Raw genomic sequence first — 22,307 nt, 5'->3', positions numbered from 1 at the left:
GGTGTAAATTCACAGAAAGTAGAACACCAATAAGAAGAGGAAAAGGAAGAGCATCTTAGTCCAAAAATTTTATCAAACAATCGAACGGGCTACAAATGACCTAAAAGAAACATTTGGGGAAGAAAAAGGAAATGCCAAAAACTATTGGGAGCATTTTGGCATATCACTTAAATTACTGTCTCTTTTCGAATAATACCCTGACAAACGGGGCAAAGCGCGCGAAAATGGAGAAATCGAACAGATGAAAAATATAAACTGAAAAAAAAAGAAAAAAGAGAAACCTTTACAGCAATGGCGGACGAGGGTTTCGACGAAGAATGGGACGCAGATTTCGTCGACCAACTTGTTCAAGCTGAAGAGCAGGCCTTGTCCATTGCCACTCAGAAATCCCTTCCACCTCCGCCGCTACCGCCGCCGCCGCTGCAGCAATCATATCCGGCGGTGTCGTACGTTAGCTATTCGCCTCCGCGGGATTTGTCTCAGAGAGTTCCAGAAGTGCCTAAAGGTTTCAATCAGTTATTCGATGTCGACGTTTTCTCCGCTGCCGCTGCCCGCTCCTCTCTCCCTGCTGGCGGGTCCCACAATGCCAAAGAAGAAGAACTTGACAGTTTGAAGGTTAGAAAATGCTACTAGTATGTAATTAATAGTGATGTTTATAAATGAAGTAGTCATTCTCTGATCAATTGGCTGGGGAGTAGACTACTTTTGCCCTCCCATTTTATAGAAAGTTATTTGAATGGATTGGGCTAATTCTTTTTTTTATTTTATTGCAGAGGGAGCTTGATAGAATTTCAGAGGAGCGGAATCGTTTGGTACGTCATATACCCTACCCATCAATACTCTCATGTATGCTGTATAAAATTTGAATTTTTGGAGTTCCAGAATTTAAATGTCTTTCTAAGGTTTCTATTTGACTGTAGAGGCATTAGGGTATTAGGCAGATGTTTCAGTTGATTTCGATCAGTAATTGAGTTGCAGTTGCTTTTATATGTTATGGAGATAAATGAACAGATTCCTGCAAGGGAAAAATCTTGAACTTAACTGCATGACCTCATTGAAGGAACTTTTTAATTTTAAGCACCCGCATTGTGTTGTACTATTTGTTTAGCTGGCTCCATTTGGATTATGTCTGATTCATCTCACTTGACTTAGCAGTTAGCATTCTTTACACTGGTTTACCTTGATGGATAATATTTATGTGCATGACATTGACATTGAGTAGATGCTGAAGACCTAGTATAGTGGTTTTATGACATAAGTTGTCTTCAATATATTTCTGATGAAAATTCCTAGTAGATAATGATCTTTTGCACCGCTTCAGGAGCAAGAGTGCATTGAGCTCAGAAAGGGAAGAGATAAGAAAGAGAAGAGGCTCAAGGTTACTCCTCCAAAGATTGTGAACCTGTAAGTGCCTAGTGGAATTTGTGTTTGACAGGTAGTTGCAGGAAACTTTGGTTATGGTGTTCTTCTTCTAGGGTATACTATATTTTATGCATAATAAAAGTTGACCACAATTATTCTTGATTAAGGCGCGTACCACATTAGATAATAAGGAGATAGCCTGATCTGACAAGCAATAACCAGACATATTTTTTAATAATCTAATCTGCACAAGATTCCTTTCCTTCCCTCTGTCAATGTGCATGCAAAATAAAATAACTACTCCTTAGCCTATATTATTCATAATGTTATTGCTCTATCCTTTTAGTCTCATTTTTGTTGCAAGTTATGTTATATTTTTGGTTGTTCCTATTTCACTTCGATTATATACATTAGTTAATCTGCACGATTGAGATAGTATATGAATGGAGGTGAATACAAACTATATAAGAAGTTTAGTTTCAATAACTTCTACAATTTGGTAAAATGAAAATTTGTCATTTCTTCTCCCCTTTTCGTCCTACAAAGAACCTCTTTTCATTGTGACATTATTCCAATATTTTTACCACATTGGCGTGGTACATGACAAAGAAGTGTAATGCATGGATATATTTCAGAGGGTGGAGATTTACATATTATCTTCAAATTTTAATTCAACAACAAAGATGCTAAGAGATGAAGTACAAGGAAATATATGCATCAGGGGCACAATAAATCTTGAAGAATAGAATGTAAAATGTTTTAAATTTCCTTTTAAGAAGGTTTTGGAAGAAAATATATCAAATTTATTTATCAGAGTTAGTAATGTCATTCTGTAAGGTTCTTATGAATCAAATTTGGTACAAAAAATTTTCTTTGTAACAAACCATGCTCACGTGTCATTCTACTGCTAGTTGGCAAAGTGCCAAACCTTTTGCAACTATGCTGATCCTTCTGAAATTTTAGGAAAAAAATGCATATATTGTGTGCTTAGGGAGGAACTTTGTGATGCAACATCATGTTCTTTCTCATGTTTTTTGGTGAAACTTTAAACTTCTCAGTTGAACTCTAAAAGGGAAATAGAAGAATTTTAGTGAAGGTTGCTTCTTGCAGTGTGTAAAAGTTGAAGGAGTCATTACATTGGAGAAATTCTTATCTTTGCTAATATGCTTTATATGAGTTATATATTTTTGATTGCTAGTTTCCTTATCCATTTAATTTGACTTTTGCGCATCCTTGTTATTCTGGAATGAGAATGATTAGGTTTTAACTATCATGATTTGCTTGCACTGCAAATGAGGTCAATCTCATGCTAAAATTACGGTCTCGTCTGTGTTTACAGTAGTACAGATTCGGGTATCAACATCCAAGGAGACCAAATAAAATCCTTAGAATTCCAAAACACACGCTCTATGAATGAGCATATTGGCTCTAGCACAAAAATCGGTTAGTTCAAACTGAGATGTGGGATTAAAATCAATTATATGTCATGGTTCCTGAAAATGAGTTCTTTCATGATCTGCTCATCCATTCTTCCTTGCATGCTGAATCATAGGTACAGTATCCTCTAAGGATGTTGGGATCCAGACTGAAAGACATGATGAATCTACCAGTTTATCAGCTGAAAACAATTTATCTGATAATATTTGCCGTAGAAACAAGTTGTTGGATGCATGGAGCTCGTCTTGTGGCCAAAGATTAGGAAGGCTACTCATTTCGAAGTTGTATGCGACATGTGATGTTGATTTCCGTGTCCTTTCTGGATACCTAAACACGAGTTTGCCCTTAAGGACAAGTGTGGAGTCAAAGATTTCTTTGAAGGATAATCTGCAGTATACTCATTCTGGTGAGAGTGCAAAAGTGTCTCATCTTTTCTCTGTATTGACCAAGGTATATCCATTAAGTGATATCTTTTTTCACTTTGACTACACTTCACCTTCAGGTTCTTGTTTATCTAGATGTGCATACTAACAATCATTAACCAGATGATAGATCTCTCTCAATGTCTCGGATTTTTCTTTTATATGAATTGGTATTCCTTATATTTGTTACTCATTCACTATTTACTTTCAACTCAACCACGAAAAAGGAAGTCAAAGGACTGGAATTTAAGATTTTCCTATTTTCACTTGCTCGAACTCTTTTTCTCATATTTTGCATGACACTTGCTTTGGTCATGCATTTAAATTAAAGGCAGTTGCTCTCTTAAAAAAAAGGGGCAGCCCGGTGCACAAAGTCTCCCACGTTAGCAGGGTAGGGGGCATAGCCGCACCCAAAGGGTGTGATGTAGACATCCTACCCTAATGCAAACATTAGTGGGCTGACCAAAACAATGGCTCTCTTAAGCTAGTGTTGGCCCTAGATTGCCAAATCTTTTTGGTAAACCAGATTTGGGTGAAGTTTGGATTGAAGTTTCAAAATGTGTTTGGCCATAGTTTTTGGAAAGATGTTTCATTTTTTTCAAAAAATAAAATGAAACATGACTTAAACCCATAAGTTCTAAAATCTATCAAAAATGCTCATACGTTTAGCACAAAATTATCATTTTTATTATGAACTAAATAGTACCGTATCCTAAAATCATAAAGAAATATTCTAACATAGTAACATAAAGCTTCCCATTACTTTTGAAGGTTTGATATGCTTATAATTATTAAGAGTGCTTTCTATCAAGTGTTTCTCTAATACATCAAAGCAAAAGTATAAATGAGTTGAAATGTTACATTGCAAATTTAACCTGGATGAGTTGTATTCTTACCTGTTAGAACATGAATAGGTTTATACAATCCTATTAGAATAGGAATAGGTTTATACAGGCCTATTTAGAATAGGAATAGGAATACAAATAGAAATATGAATAGTAAATAGTATCCTACTTGGTAAAGGATCGTATTCTAGTGTCTATAAATAGGGTCTCAATGTAATAATGTAGACACGACAACAATTTAATAATATTCTTCTCCAATGTTTCTCACATTACCAATTCTGATTTTAGTGACAATTCAAATTATTTACCATTCCATATTGCATTTTTAAGTGTCACTTTGGTTAGTTTTGAATTCACTAGCTTAACATATTTGAGTTCCAAAGATTAACAAACAAGTTTTTTTTTGTTAAACAGTAACTTGATTAGTAAAAAATAAGCAAGTTTATCTTACATCAATTTTGTTCTTTCTTTTTTATTTAATTATTTTAGTTTTCTTTCGTGGAATCTTGCATAATAACTTCTTATAAATTCCTTTTATGATGTGGAAATAATGGAAAGAGTACCAATCAACATTTGAAGTGGGTATTATTCTCATAATGTAGGTATAAAATATCAGTAACAATAACAAGTATGGTTCAATCCCTAACTAGTTGGGTTTGGCTATGTGAATCCTCACCATCCATTTTACTTAATTTGGATCCATTTACATTATTTATAAATTGGTGTTCTCTTAATTAGTGGGTATTTCCATTTTCTACTGACAAATTTCTTAACAACCGAAGACTTACTATATACAAGAGTACCAACCTGATTAAGCCTTAATCCTCACTATTAAGTCTCGCCTATATGGATCTTTTGCTTCCATTATGTTCTATTTTTCTCCCACTTGGCATAAATTCCAACAAAATTACAATAAAATGAGATAAATAAAGGTTTTTCCTATTACCTTTACTTCATTAAAAAAGGCTTTTCCTACACTTGATCTGCACCACATTTCTTTATTTTGCAAATACTATGCGTAGCTTATTTACCTTATGTTGTCTTAGACTCTTAGTAGGGTTGAACTCTCATAATTTGTGGTCTTGTATCTTGTAGATTAATGATGAAATGGTGAGATTTGAAGATTTGTTAGAAGCGTTGGTTGGTCTTTGCAGACTTGAAAATGTGCGATTGTAAGCTTAGATATTTATCATTTTTCCTTCTGTTTTAGTTGTTAATGTGGAATTTACATTTCTAAACATGTAAAACTTTTTAATGGCAATATCCATTTATCTCAGTAAAATGTTCAGGTTAATAGTGCAGACTTTTGTAATAAGAGCAATGATATACCTTTTTGAATGGTAAATTTGGGTTCGAGTATATCTTTGTGCTGATGATGTATGATACTGGTACCATTCTCAATGAAAAAAGTGTTCAGGCCTGCAAAGCTGTATCCATCTCATATTCCTGAAAAGAAAAGGAGAAAGTTGGGAAAGCTGGTAGACCAACAGTTCTAGCAATGATTTTGAAAATTGTTTTTCAATATACACAATTGCCTAATGAACTTAAAAGTGAAAAATCTTAGTTTAATTTTTGAAAGCTCTGTGAATATTTCTGAAAATCTTAATAGTACGAGACGTGATCCTTAATGTACTAGGCGTGTGAAATCTATCCTGACTTTCAAGTAGCTCTTGATTGAGGATAAACTCCAAATCCATACTTTCCGGTACTATGCCTATTTGCTTTTCTTCTTTCAAGTGAAATATAAAGACATCCTTGTTGGGACCACTTTTCGCATTGAAATATGCCTCGCACACCTATTATACCAGTTTGCATCAATTGGCAAACTGGTCCGTTGGAGTTCACCTTCTTTGTTCTACCACTTAGATTCTAATCTTTGTTATGCACCTTCTCTCTACGCGACTGATACATACCGACAGAACCCTCACCTCCACAGGAGGAGGATAGATAGGGCGATTTGGGTGAGATCCATTGTAAATCCAATTTTTGATTCACTAGTGAGATTCCACCCACCATGAAGATCCTCACCCCACCTTCCATAAATAAGTTATAACTTGATAATCTAGAATTGAGGTTCAAATCCTACCCAAAATTTCCACTCAGCAAGTGACCTGTGGCAAGACCAAGAGAGTATTACGGAAATCAGAGTCGGATGGGAGGTGGCTGATTGGCCAAGGAGCAGAAAACTATGCAAACAACAAAACTTCTAAGAATAAAGGAAATATATATATAAATATAAGTATGCATCAACTACTAAGGTTTTCCATATATTACCTGTATAAAAATTAATTAAGTACTAAGGCTTTTCCATAACAAAAGTACAGAGTGTTTTTTTTTATAATTCCTTTGAATGATTACAACAACTATGTCTCAATTCCAATCGTGTTGGGGTCGGCTATATAGTTCTTTTGAATGATTACTGTATGTTATGTTGAAGTAAAAGGGAATTCATAAAGGCTTCATTTTTATATCATTCCATAGAAGTTTCTTGTCACTAGCTTCATAACAGTATTCATTCCATACAGGTTTCTATTATTCATAGGTCTTTGCATATACTGCAAGAGGTTTTGAGTTTCACTTTCAATATGGAAAGAAAATTTGGTAAAAGGTATATATTACTTACTCAAATGCATGCTCTTCTTTCTCTATTCTGTTTCTGAGATATTGTCGTGGATTCTTTTAGCATCAATGCAGAAGAATGATTTGATTTAAGTGTTTGACAACTGTTTAACCATTCCCTTTGTGTAAGAAGCTTGCATTTGTCTGGATTCATAAGGAAGCTCAATTAAAAAAACAGAAGCAAAAGTTAGAACCCACTGATTATCATGCAAACGAATCTCTCCAGTCTTCTGATTCTTCACATTTCAAGATAGATCTTCAGGCGTTTTGCTGTTCTCTTGCTAGTGCTAGTTGTATATTTCCTTATTGGGGTAAACGATGCTTCCGTAACCTCAAAAGGCTAAAACAAATAAATAAAGGAAAGGAAAAAGGAGAAAAGATTGTCTCTATCATCTGATCCAGGAATTTCCTTATATGCTTTGATTTGATCTTCCCAGTGTACTCTATCAGGGACAATATTGTGGTTGACGGACCTGTTTGTTGGAATAATGCGTCAGAACTGTATGAATATGGATATCCTGGAAATAGAGGACTGCCGCATGTCCATGCTGAGAAAATATTTGATCAAGATCACACTGATCGCCTGAGAGTGAATACTCTTGAAACTTGCACCAGAATAGGATTCATCAATTATGAATCTAGCTGTTTGATATCATCTTGTTTCAACTATGTTCCTCTGTTTGAATTAATGTGCGAAATTGTCATGATTCATGACGTAGAACATATAAGACTCGAAGCAGTTTCAGTCATGAATCTGATTGTTGCAAGAAGTAATGCCTATTTGGAGAGGGACAAGTAAGTTCATATCCTTCTCTTATCTGTTTACGAATATTTTTAGAGCTCTGTAATATGCTTATGCTATTTCCTCTTTTATATAGGTACGGAACAGATATACTATTCCAAAGTATTGTAAAATTATTGAAGAAGGGAGCCCGCTTGCATGTAAAGAAGAAAACTGTGCATCTTCTTCATATGCTACTGAATTGTAAGCACATATGTTTGGTCACGTGTTGGGCACATGTTCATATATCAATTTGATGTTCTCTGGCTCCTGGAAGTTTGTTCTTGAACTTGCTTACTGCACCTCAATGTTCAATATGTAGCTTTTACTACTTGAACTACCGCGTTTTGTTATTTATATCATATTCTCTTCCAACAGTGTCTCTACTATCTTATGGAGAATAAGCCAATATATTCTTTCTGATCCAAGTTAAAGATTGATGCATTTTCTCCAAGTTTATTATTAAGGAAGAATACTTCATTAAATTTTACTGTATTTTACTCATGCACCACAGTGGTAGTTGTAGTAGATTGCTGCTAATTGTAAGATATACTCTGATGAAGATATAAAGGTTATTTCTGAGGAAAAAATCCATCTCAAAATCACTAGCAGTTTGTTTTTGCTTTGTGTAATGGTTTACCTGACTATACTATTCAATAAAGGTCCAAGAGTAATGGCCTCATTCTGCAGCTGTTTCATGGAGGGAGATGGCAGTGGCATGGTTGACATCAATTCCAATGAAAGTTCAACTTTTTCCGTAATCAGTGTGATCTTTGAGAGTTTGGCAGAGTGTATCGCCTGCACTGGAAGTAATGCCGAGGTAAGCCTAGTATTTAACTTCAATTAGCAAATCTTCTCACCTTTCCTCATTTCGTATTTTCAATTTTTCTCTCTAAACTCCTCTGAATACTGCTATCGTATTTAACATGGATTTTGTCTTGAATTTGCCAAGAATGGAATTGACCCCTTCCTGCTGTTTGTTACCCTTGATTCTCTAATTATTCAGGAACTACAGCTTCGGAAGCACACTATTATTTTGCTAGCTTTCTTCGCATCATCCGGAAAATGTGGTGTTGAAATTCTATTAAATTATGGGCTTCCAAAAGGAAAGGATTTCCCAGCAATTATTTTGCAAAGCTTAGTATGCGATTTGGATCTAGAAGAATCGGATACTGCTCAGCAGCCAGAAGTATTCAAAGAGAGGTATCTTTGGGCACTTAAATGTGTTTTGAGGTTAATTTCAGTCTTCCAAATATATGCATGAAATGGAGTTAGTTTATTTGAGTTTCCATGCGGTAAAGTACACAATGATTATCTAAAACTGAACATCACAATGCTTTCTTTTTATACTTTTTAGTTTGACAACCCATTTGTTCACCACCTTGAGTTTGAGTCCTTAATTCATGGAGCTTCTCATTATTAGCTGTTTTTTTAAATCTTCTGAAAGGACCTTTGCATTTTCCAAGTAATTTTTCAATTTGATTGTATTGAAATTTCATTTTCTCAATCTTTTCTATGTCTTACTTGCCAGGACCTTGCTGATTCGAGAGGTACTTATACTCTTGAATAGACTAGTTTCACATCCCAAGTACTCCAGTCACGCTCTACGTGCATTAACAAATAGTCGAGAGAAGGCCACTTTGACTGTTGATGTGACAAGCAGATTATCCAGTAAGCGCACATTCTTTTGGCAGGATGTTAGTATGACTCGGCAGATTAGGGAATCTGAAATCATAGATTTAGCTCAGGTGTTGAGAAGAAGAGTGTTCACGTTTCTTGGAGGTAGCAACCAATGAAAGAAGCATGAAAACTTTGTTGTTCCGAGAAGTGCATACATGCTTGAAGAGAACCACCCATGGAGCTATCGAGTTATGATGATATTATGACAGGAATGGGCGTGGAGCAATGTTGCAGCTTCTGTGCGGTTGTCAGCAAAAAGTGCATTACCGATCACCCTGATGTATAAGTTGTTGGGTAGTTGTATCGGTTTTTCTGTATATATTTTTAATGTATGTTTGTCATTGGCTGAAGAATAATGTTAGCAATCGCATTAAATATATATTGTTAGAGCTTCAGAGGAGATGGAGCAATTTTCCCATTGTTCTTCCCATAAACCCCAACCCCGGGGGTCTTACAAGGGCATCTTGTAGGATGCATTTTTTTCTGTTGGTAGAGACTTAAAGAGAGAGAAACAATGGGAAGACCTTATTTTGTCCTATGAGTGGCAGTTTATAGATCGCGCGTTTCATCCTCTGCTATAAACTTCCTCTTTACTTCTCATGTTCCAAAGCTCAATCCAATGCACAGATGAAAAGTGCATTTGCGATGGTCTTTGTTACACCAACTTTTGAATCTACTTGCTACCCTTGGCAAGTTAACGTGAGCAAGTCTTTGATATTATTATCTTGCTCACCAGTTTGAACACAGTTACATAAAGTTTGGCATTTTAGTTGATAGAGAAGTGGGTCTATTATCCACTAAATTCTAGAACGTGCACCGTTGGAAATCGAAACATGTTGGGGCTTTACAACTCCAGCTACTTTTCAGAGTCTAGAACAGAAGTTAATTAATTATCCAGACATGTTTCTCCAAATAACATGACATCCAAAATATTTTACTTATAGCACAGAATCCCATCTCCAGCATTTGTAAGGTGCAATCAAATATCACAAAAGAGACAAACTAACAATCAGTCAGCATTACACTCTTAAAGAGTTACATTTCTATGCTGGAAATGAAACGAATTACATAAAAGAATATTAAGATTCTAAAACACTATTATCTAGGACATTGCAGCGCAATAAATTTAGGCATCTGTTGGCGTACATGAGCAGATAGCTGTGGGACATCATCTCTTGCATTCTTCTCACAATGATCCACTTCTCCATGTATCCGCCAAATGATTCTATAGTGTGTCAGGATGGTGAAGCTTGGAACCAATTCAAAGGAGTTGTGCTGCACTGCTGCTTACAACTCAATGACAAACTGGAACCATTGATATTCGTTTTCTCAATCTTCATTATCAGAATCGCCAAATTTTATTTTGGTGGCCTTTGGAGCATTTGCATCAATTTCTCTAAAATGAGCACCATAGAGCTTGGACTCCTGTAAATTGCAACTCAACAATGTAACAAAGAACATGTGCAGCGATAGAAAACTAGCAATGCGGTAGTAAGGGAAGGGTGGAGAAACAAGATTCAGTTGACAATTACTAACAGAAAGGCATGTGTAGCTCTATTCATCAGTCTCAATCAAACAAATTATGCCAGCAAGAAAATAGGCAATCACAAAGTATAACTTTTGTAATAATACATTGTTGGTTTTCCATCTTCTGGATATCCAAATTGTTATTGTAATCGGGTTGCAAAATTATCCCAGGAAAACACAACTCCTTAGGCTTGGTCTCACTCAATTTTTACCAGCCCATTTATAAAATTGGCGATTTTGACCCTCCCAATTTGGTCCATCCAATAATTGGGTTATATGTAGGTGTTAGTTGATCAATGAGGAATCTTGTCAAAAGTGTTTTTTTAAAACAAAAAAATTATTATGTTCGATACGTTGTATATTAGCCAAATAGCCATAATAAAGACAAATTTTGTTAGGTACATAAACAAATAGACTAAAATTTTAGTAAGAAATGGGCGGATTGGGTCAAGATTCGTTTAGTCCCTTTCAGCCCAAGTCACTTTTGTACGGGTTAATGGAGATGGTTTATAGCCCATTCCTGCCCAACTCATTTCAGCCCATGTAAATTTTGGGCAGTTCACATTTACTAACAACTCATTTTGACCCATTCATTTGACACCCCTATCCATAGATACTATGTTGTTAAGACTATGCACAAGCAGCTGCTAATAACATTTTGGGCTTCCTGCCCAAGAACATAAAACACGACATGATTCTTTGTTTTCTTAGTTTGGACCAAGCCAACATAAGATCCTTCTTTTTTTAATAGATTCTACTTGCAATGCAAGCACGACATGTAAACACAAATACAGCTACTAGGATATCAAGAACTAGGCAAATCCTTGTGTCAGTTGTGTGAGGAACAATAATTTCTTCCAAAATGAGATACTGAAATTTAGGAGACTATAAGAGCCCGTTTGGATTGGCTTAAAAAAAGTAGCTTTTACGTCAAAAATAAAAGTCGAACTGAAATGACTTTTAAGTCAAAAAATAAAAAGTAGGGGGAGACCTACTTTTGGTTTTTAAGTCATTTTAAACTTATTTTGAGTTATTTTTAACCTTGCCAAACACTTTCTAACTTATTTTAAGCCATTTTTGACTACTTTTGCCAACTTTTAAGCTAATCCAAACACCATCTAATACATTTGCATTTCAAATCATACGCAATAGCCAATATGCAAACAAAAAGTTTACCTTTTTCTTTACATGGGTTCCAAAGTTAAGAAGGGCAGCTGGAACAGTCTGTCCAGCTTCTCTGAGGACATTTATCAACTCCCCAGAAAGTCCCTGTGATAGACAGGCTCAATGTAAGAATCAAACTAGCAAAGCACTGAAACAATAGTACAAGAAAAATAAAAGTGAAATCTCTATTGTAAGGATCAGTCAAACAGTACCTTGTTATCCTTGGTGAAAAATGTATGAGCTACACCTTTTTTACCAGCCCTTCCAGTTCTTCCAATTCTATGAACATAATCCTCTGTTGTCAAAGGGAAACTATAATTTATCACAACTTCAACATCAGGTATATCAAGCCCTCGAGCAGCTACATCAGTAGCTATCTGCAGAAGCATAAACAATTATGTTAATGAGGCTTTAGCATGTTTCAGCACGCATGAAAGAAAACTGAGCAAACACAGCAAGATCATTCACGAACAGTCTATCCAAATTCAACCGGAAGTCGCAACACAATTCCCATCCAGCACCAGAGCAACACAAATAGAAGTCACAGAAAGTATGGGAAATAGATCTTGCAGGAATGAGGAAGAACTGAAGAAGCAAAATCTGGCAAAACATTTTGATGGGGAAAAAAGAGTAAGCATCCTATTATTCTTGGACGGAAGAGGATTGGCTAGAAATCAGAACTTCAAAAATACAGATCAGGTTTTAGTCAAAGAGTAAACTGATGTAAATTAGGATGATAAAACAAAACCAAAAATATAGCAATATCAGTGGTTTTAGTCAAGAGTATAAAAACACATCTGAGGTTCTTCTTTACTTAATTAATATAGCACATTTTCTTTGGTTCTTATATACTTGATTAGTTGGCCTTATATGGTTTGCATCTTCTTGAGATTCTATCCTGTTAGTTCTACCTATCAAATAAACATCACTGGAAGTGGAAACAAAGATGATAATAGGAAAACAGTGTGTACCAGTAGAGGACAGCTTCCATCCTTGAAGAGTGACAGGGCCTTAGTACGAGCATGTTGTTGCTTGTCACCACTAATGGAGACAACTTTCCAACCCCTGAGGCAAAGACACTTTAAACATTACAAAATGTAAACCAGATATGATACACAATACAATGAGCACAGTGCATACTACATGTACCAATGTTGCCAGGGTCAAATTAGTTGGAACATGTATTATACTATTATCAGCAAGTAAATAGAAGCTAGACATAGGAATCTAATGTTTTCTTCACAACTAAACAGAAGAGTCAATAGAATTACCTTTTCTGTAGCATCATTTCAACACGAGATGCTTCCTTCTTGTATAAAACAAAAACCAATACTCTATTCCTGTTCAAAGTTTGCAACCTCTTGTAAGCATCCATTATAAAGAGAGTCCAAAAAATCAAATACCAAGGTTAAACGCCAAAACAGGATACAAATAATGTAAACATTATCCCCAATAACTGATGATTGAGGAATGTCTAAAACCATTGCCACGAAGAACAACTGTGCTAGACAATGGATAAGGAACTAAAGAAGAATGATAAAACAACGGAAATCTGCTGGGGAAGTAAAATGAACTCATCCACAATATGATTTTTGAAAAGAAAAAAGGAAGAAGAGATAATAGTGTGTGTGTGTGACAGGGAGAGAGAGAGAATGCACTTCCCCCATGCCCCATGGTTCGATAAACATACTACCTCCTGGTAGAAAAATGGAATCACTACTTTTAGGCTACCCCTCACTTGGTCAACCATCTAAATAAACATAGGGGGACACCAGACAACTGTGTTTAGACAACATTAAGCACCAATAGAAATTAGCAACCACACATGGGCAGAATAATCATTTCACTTTTTATGAGAAAGGTAAGTTAATATTGAACACAGGCACAAAGGCGGTGCTGGTCTAGTCTTTTTGCACTTAAGTCACTTTAGAGTGATTTTAAAATAAAGAGAACTGTTCTAGTTGACTTAACAGGAAGGAAGCAATCCATTCAATTCCTACAAGTACAAGAGAATTACAAGCCTACTTTGTACACAGGGAGGCAAGCAGGAAATTAAAACCACAGGCACAGACCTAATACATGAATATCATTATTCATATACTATAATATAGGAGGATTTATGGATGTCAGCAAGAGACAACGAACGCAGGCTTGAGAGCTTGAAATGAGATTAGAAATGTGTTGGCAGAAATTACTGTTAAGATACCTTCTAGACTTGTGGTATTTTTCCAGCAAACATTGTAAACGCTCATCCCGTGCTCGATCTTCCAAGACCTATAATGTAAAAGGAAGTGGACAGGCAATTCAGTAGGAAGAAATGGAGATGAACGTGTAAGTCTTCTCCTATTTTCTCTTTGAATTTTAGTTTTGGCTCTCTGTTGATCGATTGGGAGGCAACAATATGCTGATCATATGAAAGAGCTGGAAAGAAAAATGCATATCTCATAAGTCCTTAGAATTTCTACAACGCAGTTTACCTCAACAATTTGCATGACATCGTGGTTGGCAGCCAAATCTTCTGAACCTACAACTACCTGAACAGACTTCAGTTTTAAGCCAGGAAAGGAACCACAACAAATTTGAGAATATATTCTGAATGGTAAATGAGACCTTGATTGGATTGGGATCCATGAACTCTTGAGCTAATTGATGAACTTCCAGAGGCCATGTAGCACTGAACATAACCATCTGCCGAACTGCACAATTTGATGGGACTTGAATGATGGACACAAAAAAATGCGTGTACACAAAATTTAAACTTCATCTAGCTATATCTGAAGTGCAAAAAACAAGGAACAAAGTCCTACCATGTAAAGTGGGAGGATGAGGATATGAATCAAAACACTACAAGGCTTGAAATATTTACAAGATTCAAATTTTAAAAAAAAAAAAAAAACTTTTTTGGTATTACATATATACTGAAAAAATGAAACAAAAAACAAACTTTAACATATGGATGTACATCATTTACAAAAAGGATCGAAAATGAAACTACAAAATGTCTCATTGGGACATATATACTTTTACTGAGGGAAAAAATGGTACTTGGAGATAATACAATAAGCTGTGAAAGACATTCAGATCCAAACATTTCATTAAAAAGAAAAAGACACTAAGCAGGCGAAATCTATATAATGAGATGTCCATCAAAGCTCCAGCTCTAAGAATTCAAGTGATGGAACCAAATGTAGAGAGCAATATTCATACCAGAGCATGTTTGGCTCAATATGGCACGGACCGCTGGTTCAAAACCTAAATCAAGCATGCGATCAGCTTCATCTAGCACCTATAGCAATATTAGTAACATCAGTCAAGGGTAAAGGAGCATGACAGTTGATGTGTACTCCATTCATATTAAGTTCATACTACATAGGGGAAAAAATCAAATCATATTTAAGAAGTTATCTCATGATCATGTCAGGGAAATTAAGAGAAATAGAAACAGTTCTATTTCTTAATTTCTGATCACATTACAAAAAATAAAGGATAATACAATCTATATGTTTTCTTCTGTCACATAACAATAATCACCCTATCATGGTAACTTTGAAAGATTTATTACATGGAGCTAATTTGAAGGCTCTTATTCAAGTGCCACTTTGTCTCTGAATAAGCTGAAAATAAAGGAAATTGGTGTAGTTTATGATAATCCAGAATAAAAAATGGCAAAGCTTTGGGCCATGAGAAGCATATTATTTGTAAGTTCTACAACAGCTAAGCTACAGAAATATGTACATCTGTAAATTTTCTACCATCAACCACCAAGACATTCCAGTAACCCTAGGATAAACTCCGCAAACAGTCAAGTGATAGTTCAAAGATGCTAAATAGAATGTTAACGACAAAAGGTGATTATTGGGCATATTTTCAGCCTGTATTTCAAACAAGACCTACATTTTAAATACCTCACAAAGTTCATGTTCAGCAACTTGAGATTACTCGAAAAAAACAAAAAGGGAAAATACTACTCCTAAAACTTAATAATAAAATAAAATCAAAAAGTACTTACACAAATTAGATGACCAAAAATGAAGAACAAAAGCATCCAAACTATCTACACTAGTTGACCAAACAAACTTTCATGACATCATGCTTACTCAGACTTCATCAAAGATCCAGAAAGTCCAAACATAAATGAAGGCCATAAAAGCACTCACCACAAAAGAAACCTCTTTTAAATTGCAAGCTCCCATTTCCATCAGATCTTGCAAACGACCAGGGGTTCCAATAACAATATCCTGCAGGCAGAGAATATGATCTGAGGTACCGACAAGAAACTCTGACTTAAAGTATGACATGTGTGAAGCACGTGTAACATCCATTAAAAAGTCTAAGAAAGCAAGCAACCATAAGACCTTGAATCAATTTAGATATTAATTATATGATACTGAAAAAATCATCATCCAAGACTCATTGCAATAATAAATTCAGAACGACTAAATAAAAAAGAATCTTAGAAAAAATCATCATTCAAGACTCGTTGCAATAAAAAATTCAGAAAGAGTAAAATCAAAGAATCTTACCACGCCAGATCTAAGAGAAGCCTTTTGATGGTGCTTATCAACTCCGCCATATAGACAAACTGACTGCACACCAGTAGGCTTCCCAGCCTCACAAAGAACATCTGATATCTATTATAAAAGAGAAAGTTATCAATAAAGTATAAAATCTGCATTGGCATTTTGTATTTGAGAACACAAGGCAAAAACATGCATATTGATTTAATAAAAGAAAGCATAAGGCAGGAGTTAGAAGACATTCTGGGCAGATATTACAAGACATCAAGAACTAAAACTCACATAAACTAGCCTTTTACAATTTATTATGCACAGTATAAGGTTGTATCTTGGTAAATGGGACCAGATGGATTTTTCCCTGCTCTTAGAAGTTAGAGCAATAGAAAAGCAATAAAACTGTCTTCAGATATAGTTTTCTTACTTTTCTATTTCTCTTTGAAGCAATGAATATCAGGTGTAAACATAAATTACGCTAAGAGACACAGTTTCTATGTGACAAGGTTCCCAACATCCGACAGTAGGCAGATTTACTAGGATGCAATGTGGGACTATTACCAACTAAATATTTAGGTATACCCTTTGGATGCCAATCACAGAGAATACTAGGAAGGAATGACTGAAAAGTGAGAAAAGAGACTAACAAATGTACTTGTCCTTGGGATGAAGGTTCTAATCAATAGTGTTTTGGATGCACCCCCTACTTAAACCATGTCTCTATTTCAATACCTAACAAGATGCATAAAAGAAGCAACAAATTAAACAGGAATATTCAGTGGCAAGGAAACAACTAAGAAGTCTTTCATTTAGGTTATGCGGGAAACAGTGATCACCAGGAAGAAGCAAGGAGGCTTGGAAGTCAATAATCTAAGGGCACACAACGTTCTCCTCCTGAACTGGCTATGAAGACTTTGCAATGAAGAGGAGGCACTGAACACATGTGATTATAGAGAAGTATAAGATGGAAAATTCTTGGAACGCATGAACACCAATGCATTCGTACGCAATTAGGAACTGAATATATTCGAAACTTATTGAATATATTCTAAGAACACATTCACATTATAATAAGTGGTGATAGAAAAACTTTATTTTGGAAAGAACGATGGTCAGGACATACACTCCTAACGATTAGTTTCCTATCATTCCCTCCAAAGTAAATAACCATGATGCCACAGAAAACGATTACTAGTCTACTCAAGGATGGAAAACAAGCAATAACATTCATTTGCCTTTTTACCATGCTAAATTTTAAAAAGAACTACGAAGTTCAAGCTTTGATGAGTGACAACATTATTCAGTAAGTGAAGCATTAGTTCAAGTGAAATCACACAACAGAATCAGTAAAAATACAAATAATGCAAGAAAGCAAACAATTTTAAACAATCCAGGTGTAGATTTGAAGAACTTACTTGTTGAGCTAACTCCCTTGTAGGCGAAAGTACAAGGCAAACAGGATTCTTAGACTTTTTACTCTTCCGCTTACTCGTGATGTGCATTATAGCCGGAATACCAAAAGCCAACGTCTTACCTGATCATACCAAAATATAATAAAACTAAAAAAACCACAAACCATAACCCACTATTGCACTAAAAAAACTCAATTCAAATGTTATACCTGATCCAGTTCTAGCTATCCCAATGAAATCACGTCCATCTAAAAGAAAAGGCCAGGAATGAGATTGAATTGGTGATGGTTTCTCAAAATTCTTACAACATTCCAACACCTCACTTGGAAGCCCTGCATCCACAAACTTTTCTAAAGCTTTGTACTTTGACTCATTAGCACCCTTACCAGTAACCACCACATTTGTACTACTTTCTTTAACCTCCCCATTAACAACACTAACATCAGACCCATCATCCAAATTCCCTTCATTTACCTTACTCTTCTTCTCCTTCTTCGACTTCTTCTTTTCAGATAACTCAGCTGACCCATCAAATATTTCAGTATTTCCATTCGACCCATCAAGAGTTTCAGTGTTCCCATTAGATCCTTCTTCTTCTTGCTTCTGTTTCTGCTTCTTCTTCTTCTTTTTCTCTTTTTTGGATTCTACAACAACTTCTTCAACCTCAGGGTCTTCGAGCTTTCTCTTCTGTTTCTTGTGAGATTTGGATTCATAGTTTGCTGAATTTGTGAGGGTTTGAGGTTCGTCATCTAACTGCTTTGCTACCATGGCTGCTCAAATCTATGGCGAAATCGCAAAACCCTAAGGTTTAATGAAACAAATGGATGTTGTATTTATAGAAGTTCGCTATTTACAATTTTCCCCAAATTAACCTCTGTTTTTAGTGAAATTACAATGAGAAAATAATCAAAATGGTCCCTTAGGATTGGGTTTGGTTCATTATGTTCCTTGATGTTTATAGGTTAACAGATATGGTCCTTCTTCACTTTTTTTATCATGCAAAATACATGTTATATTCTTCAAATCAAATTCTTGTAACACAATCTAAAAAAAAAAAAAACTTATGCAAGGGAAAAATATATTGAAATTTTGAAATCATTCTTTCATTGCAATTTAACTTACAATTATTATTTTATAGAATAAGAGGCTTATAAAACACATCGTTTATGAACGACGTGTGCATTTAAGTTAGACATAATACATAAACATGACTCTTGACAATTATAATCCTAAACTTTGATAGTGCACAAGTAGGCACTTTAACTATCACAAATTTCAACAATTAAACATTCGAATATCGCAGCAAAGTGCGTGATATATACAAATGCTTTTACGTGGCTGCCAACTAATTAAAATAAATACACGTGGATTCTTCAATTAAAAAATGAAAATAAAAACAAAATAAATACAATAGTGAAAGTGAAAAGAACTAATTCACTTTTTCTCTAAGAACCCTAACCCTAAGTCTCTACGTTTCATCCTTCGAATCAAAGGTAAAATTGTTCAAGACTTGTGCTGAGATTTCACGTACTTGGATGTCTATCTATTCTTCTTCCTCAATTTAGTCGAGATATATTTAATTTCCCCTTTTAAAATTTTGTTTTTGATAATTTTATATAAAAATTACGATTTTTTTACCACAACTATAAATTTGCTCTCTTTTTTACAGTATGGAACATATGGGTCACATCATCGTTGTTTTTCACTATGGAGGTTGCTTTTATACAGGTCAATATGTTTCAAAATTGGACAGTATTATATTTAACATAGATAAGGACCATTTATCTTTGACCAAAATGAAATCTTATGCAAAAGATGATGGGTATAATGAAATTGAAATTTTTTATGTTGAAGACCCTACTACCCATAGATTTGTGAAGTTAGAAAGTGACAGACAACTATACGTTTGTGTTAAAAGAATAACCAATGACTTGAGTTGTGTATAGACCAATAAATTTTCATTAAACCTTATTTTCACAATAACAAATTTTTTTTTATGTAATTTCAATTAGCAGAAAATTATGAAGAAAGAGAGGAAGATGGCAATAACTGTTGAAAAAATTAGAAGGAAAAGAATGTACTGGGAATTTGATTTAAAAATAGAGATATATATAAAAGAGATTCATTAAGGGTAAAATTGTCATTTAAGCGATTTTTGTTGGAGATTTTGTTTTTACCACTAACATGCCTAATTGAAGTGTGTTTAAGGCACTTAGCCATGTAAGATTCGAGTGTTTAATTGTTAAATTTTTGGATAGTTAAAGTGTCTATTTGTGTACTGCAAAGTTAAAGGTCATTATTGTCAATTGATGTAAAGTTAAATGTCATGTTTATGTATTATGTCTCTATGTTATATTGAATAAAGAGTGTGGGAGCCATTTTAATATCTATTTTTATTTATTTATTTTTATCATGTTACATATGTATATATTTTAAATACATAAAAAGTAATATAAATTACGATAACGAACAACTTAAAATATGCGGCTGTATCTAAAATTATGTAAAAAAAAATTTAAATCTGTTGTAAAATGATGTCCACATGATTTTCTTTGTGCCCAAGAATATGGGTCTCACATATTCTTTGAGCCAAAGTATCTTTGGCTTGTAAATAGCCCATTAATGTAATGGAAAATATGAATAAAAGTGAAAAAAAATAGTTTCCCTTCCCCCTCTTTTCTTGTGTAGTTTATTCATGCACTAGTTTTTATTTTTATTTTATATTACATTTTTTATTATATAATAAAATCACAATAATTAATAACTTAACATATAAATACATATAAAAAATGTTCGACTCCCGAATTCTATTAGGGCCATAAAAATTGGGGCACGTGGAATAAATATTATTTAAAAATCACGCAAGAATACTATAAATCATAATAATTAACAATTTTAAAAAATTTTAAAAATCATATAAAAAATTTGATTGTCTCTCCAGAATTCATATGTACATAAATTAAATATGACATGAAAATTATTATAAATTACATTAATTAATAACTTCACATATTTAAAAAAAATGATCAACTCGCCAAATTTCATTTGTGTAACATAAATTGATATAAATATAATAATATATATTGTGCTCGTGCTAACCCGGACTCCTAGAACTAGTAATATACATAATTTATTTATGGAGATTAACAATTCACATATTTATGCTCTGATACCACAAATAAGTATAAGCTTTAAACACAAATATTCATGATATCATGTCTGTAACACCCCTAAATATTAACCAAGAGTCGCATGTCGATTTACCATTGCTTAATTATTACAATATGATTTACTCTCATTTTGAAAACTTGAAATGTTGTGATAATTGTTAACTTGCTTAACATAAATTGTGATCGTAATTTAAGGTGTTGTATTGGGGTATTTTCGTAATATTCTAATTAGAATTATGTATAACTTTAAAAGGAGGTGAAAGATATATATATAGGTGTATATGTATGCTTTTTGGGCAGCACCTTTGAAGGGCAGCTGCCCAAGTGATAAACATCACTTGTTTGACTATATATTTTCACACCTCCTTTAGTAAATTCGTTTTTCTCAAGTCTTAGAACCTTAAAAACATATCTAAATAGATTGTTCTTCAAAATCACAAGAGAAAAACTTGGCCCTTTTGACTGGAATTCGAGACACACTTCTTTTCGGTAAGTGACGAAATATGTTTCTAAGCTGGGTAGTGTTTGGTATTTTATGCATATCTCTTGCTCTGGAACTTAGTTTACAGTGAATAAAGATGATTTGGAAAGCTAATTCGTAGACCTACAACTCTTATGTTTATGTAAAACTCCTATTTAGCTGTTATGGATTCGAAATATGGGACGCAACATAGGACAAGTTCTGTCCATATTTTGAAATTACAAATCATGTATGAACAACTGTTAGTGTTTTGAATATATCTTGTTGTACAAAATATATTTTGCGGTGAATCTTGTTTGTTTGCAACCCTAAGAGATGTATCTACATCTTTCATGAGGTTATAAAGTCTAGTTTTGCCGTTTTCCTTTTCAAATCTAAGTTGTGACAGAAGGTACTAGGTTGGCCAGAATCACTGTTTTTGGGTAGCATAGTCGTATTTTTACAGGCTAAGTTTACTTGTGATGATAATCATGTTTTACATCAACATTATTGAGCTGCTAGGAATTAAAGAAGTTATTTAATTGTATTTTTAAGGTTGTATATACTCGTGAACAAGTTGAGGACCTTGAAATGTTGCTTGGTCTATGGTCTGAACTCGCGAAGTTGTGTTGGACTGTTTCTTTGCTAAAACACTGAGGTTTGTGTATAAACTTATACTTGTAATCTTTTTACCTGCTAGTATGTCTGAAAGCTTATCTTGGTACCTTGGTTACCTCTTGTCACTTTGCATTGTCGTGTTGGTATCCTTTAAGACATTAAAGACGCTTGTGTAACTCGCCCACTTGTACGGATTGTTCGATCACTTGGCACTTTTGTTGGGACCTTGTCCTTCTTGTGGCTGTGACTTTGTATGGCATGCCTCTTGATTCAGATCATTTGTCATCTTGACTCTGAAT

At 34.4% G+C, this 22,307-nt stretch overlaps 2 protein-coding genes across 2 annotated transcripts; one reads left to right on the top strand and one right to left on the bottom strand.

The window, feature by feature from the left end:
- The first annotated feature begins 234 nt into the window (after positions 1-234).
- LOC102592475 (uncharacterized) lies at positions 235-9,706 on the top strand. Its single transcript, XM_006352863.2, has 12 exons — positions 235-615; positions 774-812; positions 1,322-1,404; positions 2,702-2,805; positions 2,915-3,249; positions 5,162-5,230; positions 6,592-6,674; positions 7,136-7,480; positions 7,564-7,670; positions 8,129-8,286; positions 8,473-8,669; positions 8,998-9,706. Exons 1-12 carry the CDS (start codon positions 292-294, stop codon positions 9,260-9,262), a joined length of 2,109 nt encoding a protein of 702 aa, XP_006352925.1. The 5' UTR covers positions 235-291; the 3' UTR covers positions 9,263-9,706.
- A 343-nt stretch (positions 9,707-10,049) lies between these two features.
- Positions 10,050-18,566, bottom strand: LOC102592140 (DEAD-box ATP-dependent RNA helicase 5). The gene is made up of 13 exons (XM_006352862.2): positions 17,970-18,566; positions 17,764-17,882; positions 16,361-16,468; positions 15,995-16,075; positions 15,045-15,123; positions 14,448-14,533; positions 14,315-14,371; positions 14,044-14,111; positions 13,109-13,177; positions 12,809-12,902; positions 12,050-12,214; positions 11,850-11,942; positions 10,050-10,571 (listed from the first exon to the last, which is right to left on the bottom strand). The coding sequence occupies exons 1-13, from the start codon at positions 18,526-18,528 to the stop codon at positions 10,476-10,478; spliced, it is 1,674 nt and encodes a 557-aa protein (XP_006352924.1). The 5' UTR covers positions 18,529-18,566; the 3' UTR covers positions 10,050-10,475.
- Between the last annotated feature and the right edge of the window lie 3,741 nt (positions 18,567-22,307).

This window comes from Solanum tuberosum, unplaced genomic scaffold (genome assembly GCF_000226075.1).
Source record: "Solanum tuberosum cultivar DM 1-3 516 R44 unplaced genomic scaffold, SolTub_3.0 scf00144, whole genome shotgun sequence".
In the NCBI taxonomy this organism is placed as follows: Eukaryota; Viridiplantae; Streptophyta; class Magnoliopsida; order Solanales; family Solanaceae; genus Solanum; species Solanum tuberosum.
This window is presented reverse-complemented; position numbering and strand designations above follow the sequence as displayed.

Coding starts and splice junctions, on each gene's coding strand:
- LOC102592140 (XM_006352862.2), bottom strand. CDS start 18,528: ATGGTAGCAAAGCAGTTAGATGACGAACCTCAAACCCTCACAAATTCA. Junction 15,124..15,994: donor TAAAAGAGGTTTCTTTTGTG/GTGAGTGCTTTT, acceptor ATATTGCTATAG/GTGCTAGATGAAGCTGATCG. Junction 12,215..12,808: donor ATGGAAGCTGTCCTCTACTG/GTACACACTGTT, acceptor ATGCTTCTGCAG/ATAGCTACTGATGTAGCTGC.
- LOC102592475 (XM_006352863.2), top strand. CDS start 292: ATGGCGGACGAGGGTTTCGACGAAGAATGGGACGCAGATTTCGTCGAC. Junction 3,250..5,161: donor TTTTCTCTGTATTGACCAAG/GTATATCCATTA, acceptor TGTATCTTGTAG/ATTAATGATGAAATGGTGAG. Junction 8,287..8,472: donor GCACTGGAAGTAATGCCGAG/GTAAGCCTAGTA, acceptor CTAATTATTCAG/GAACTACAGCTTCGGAAGCA.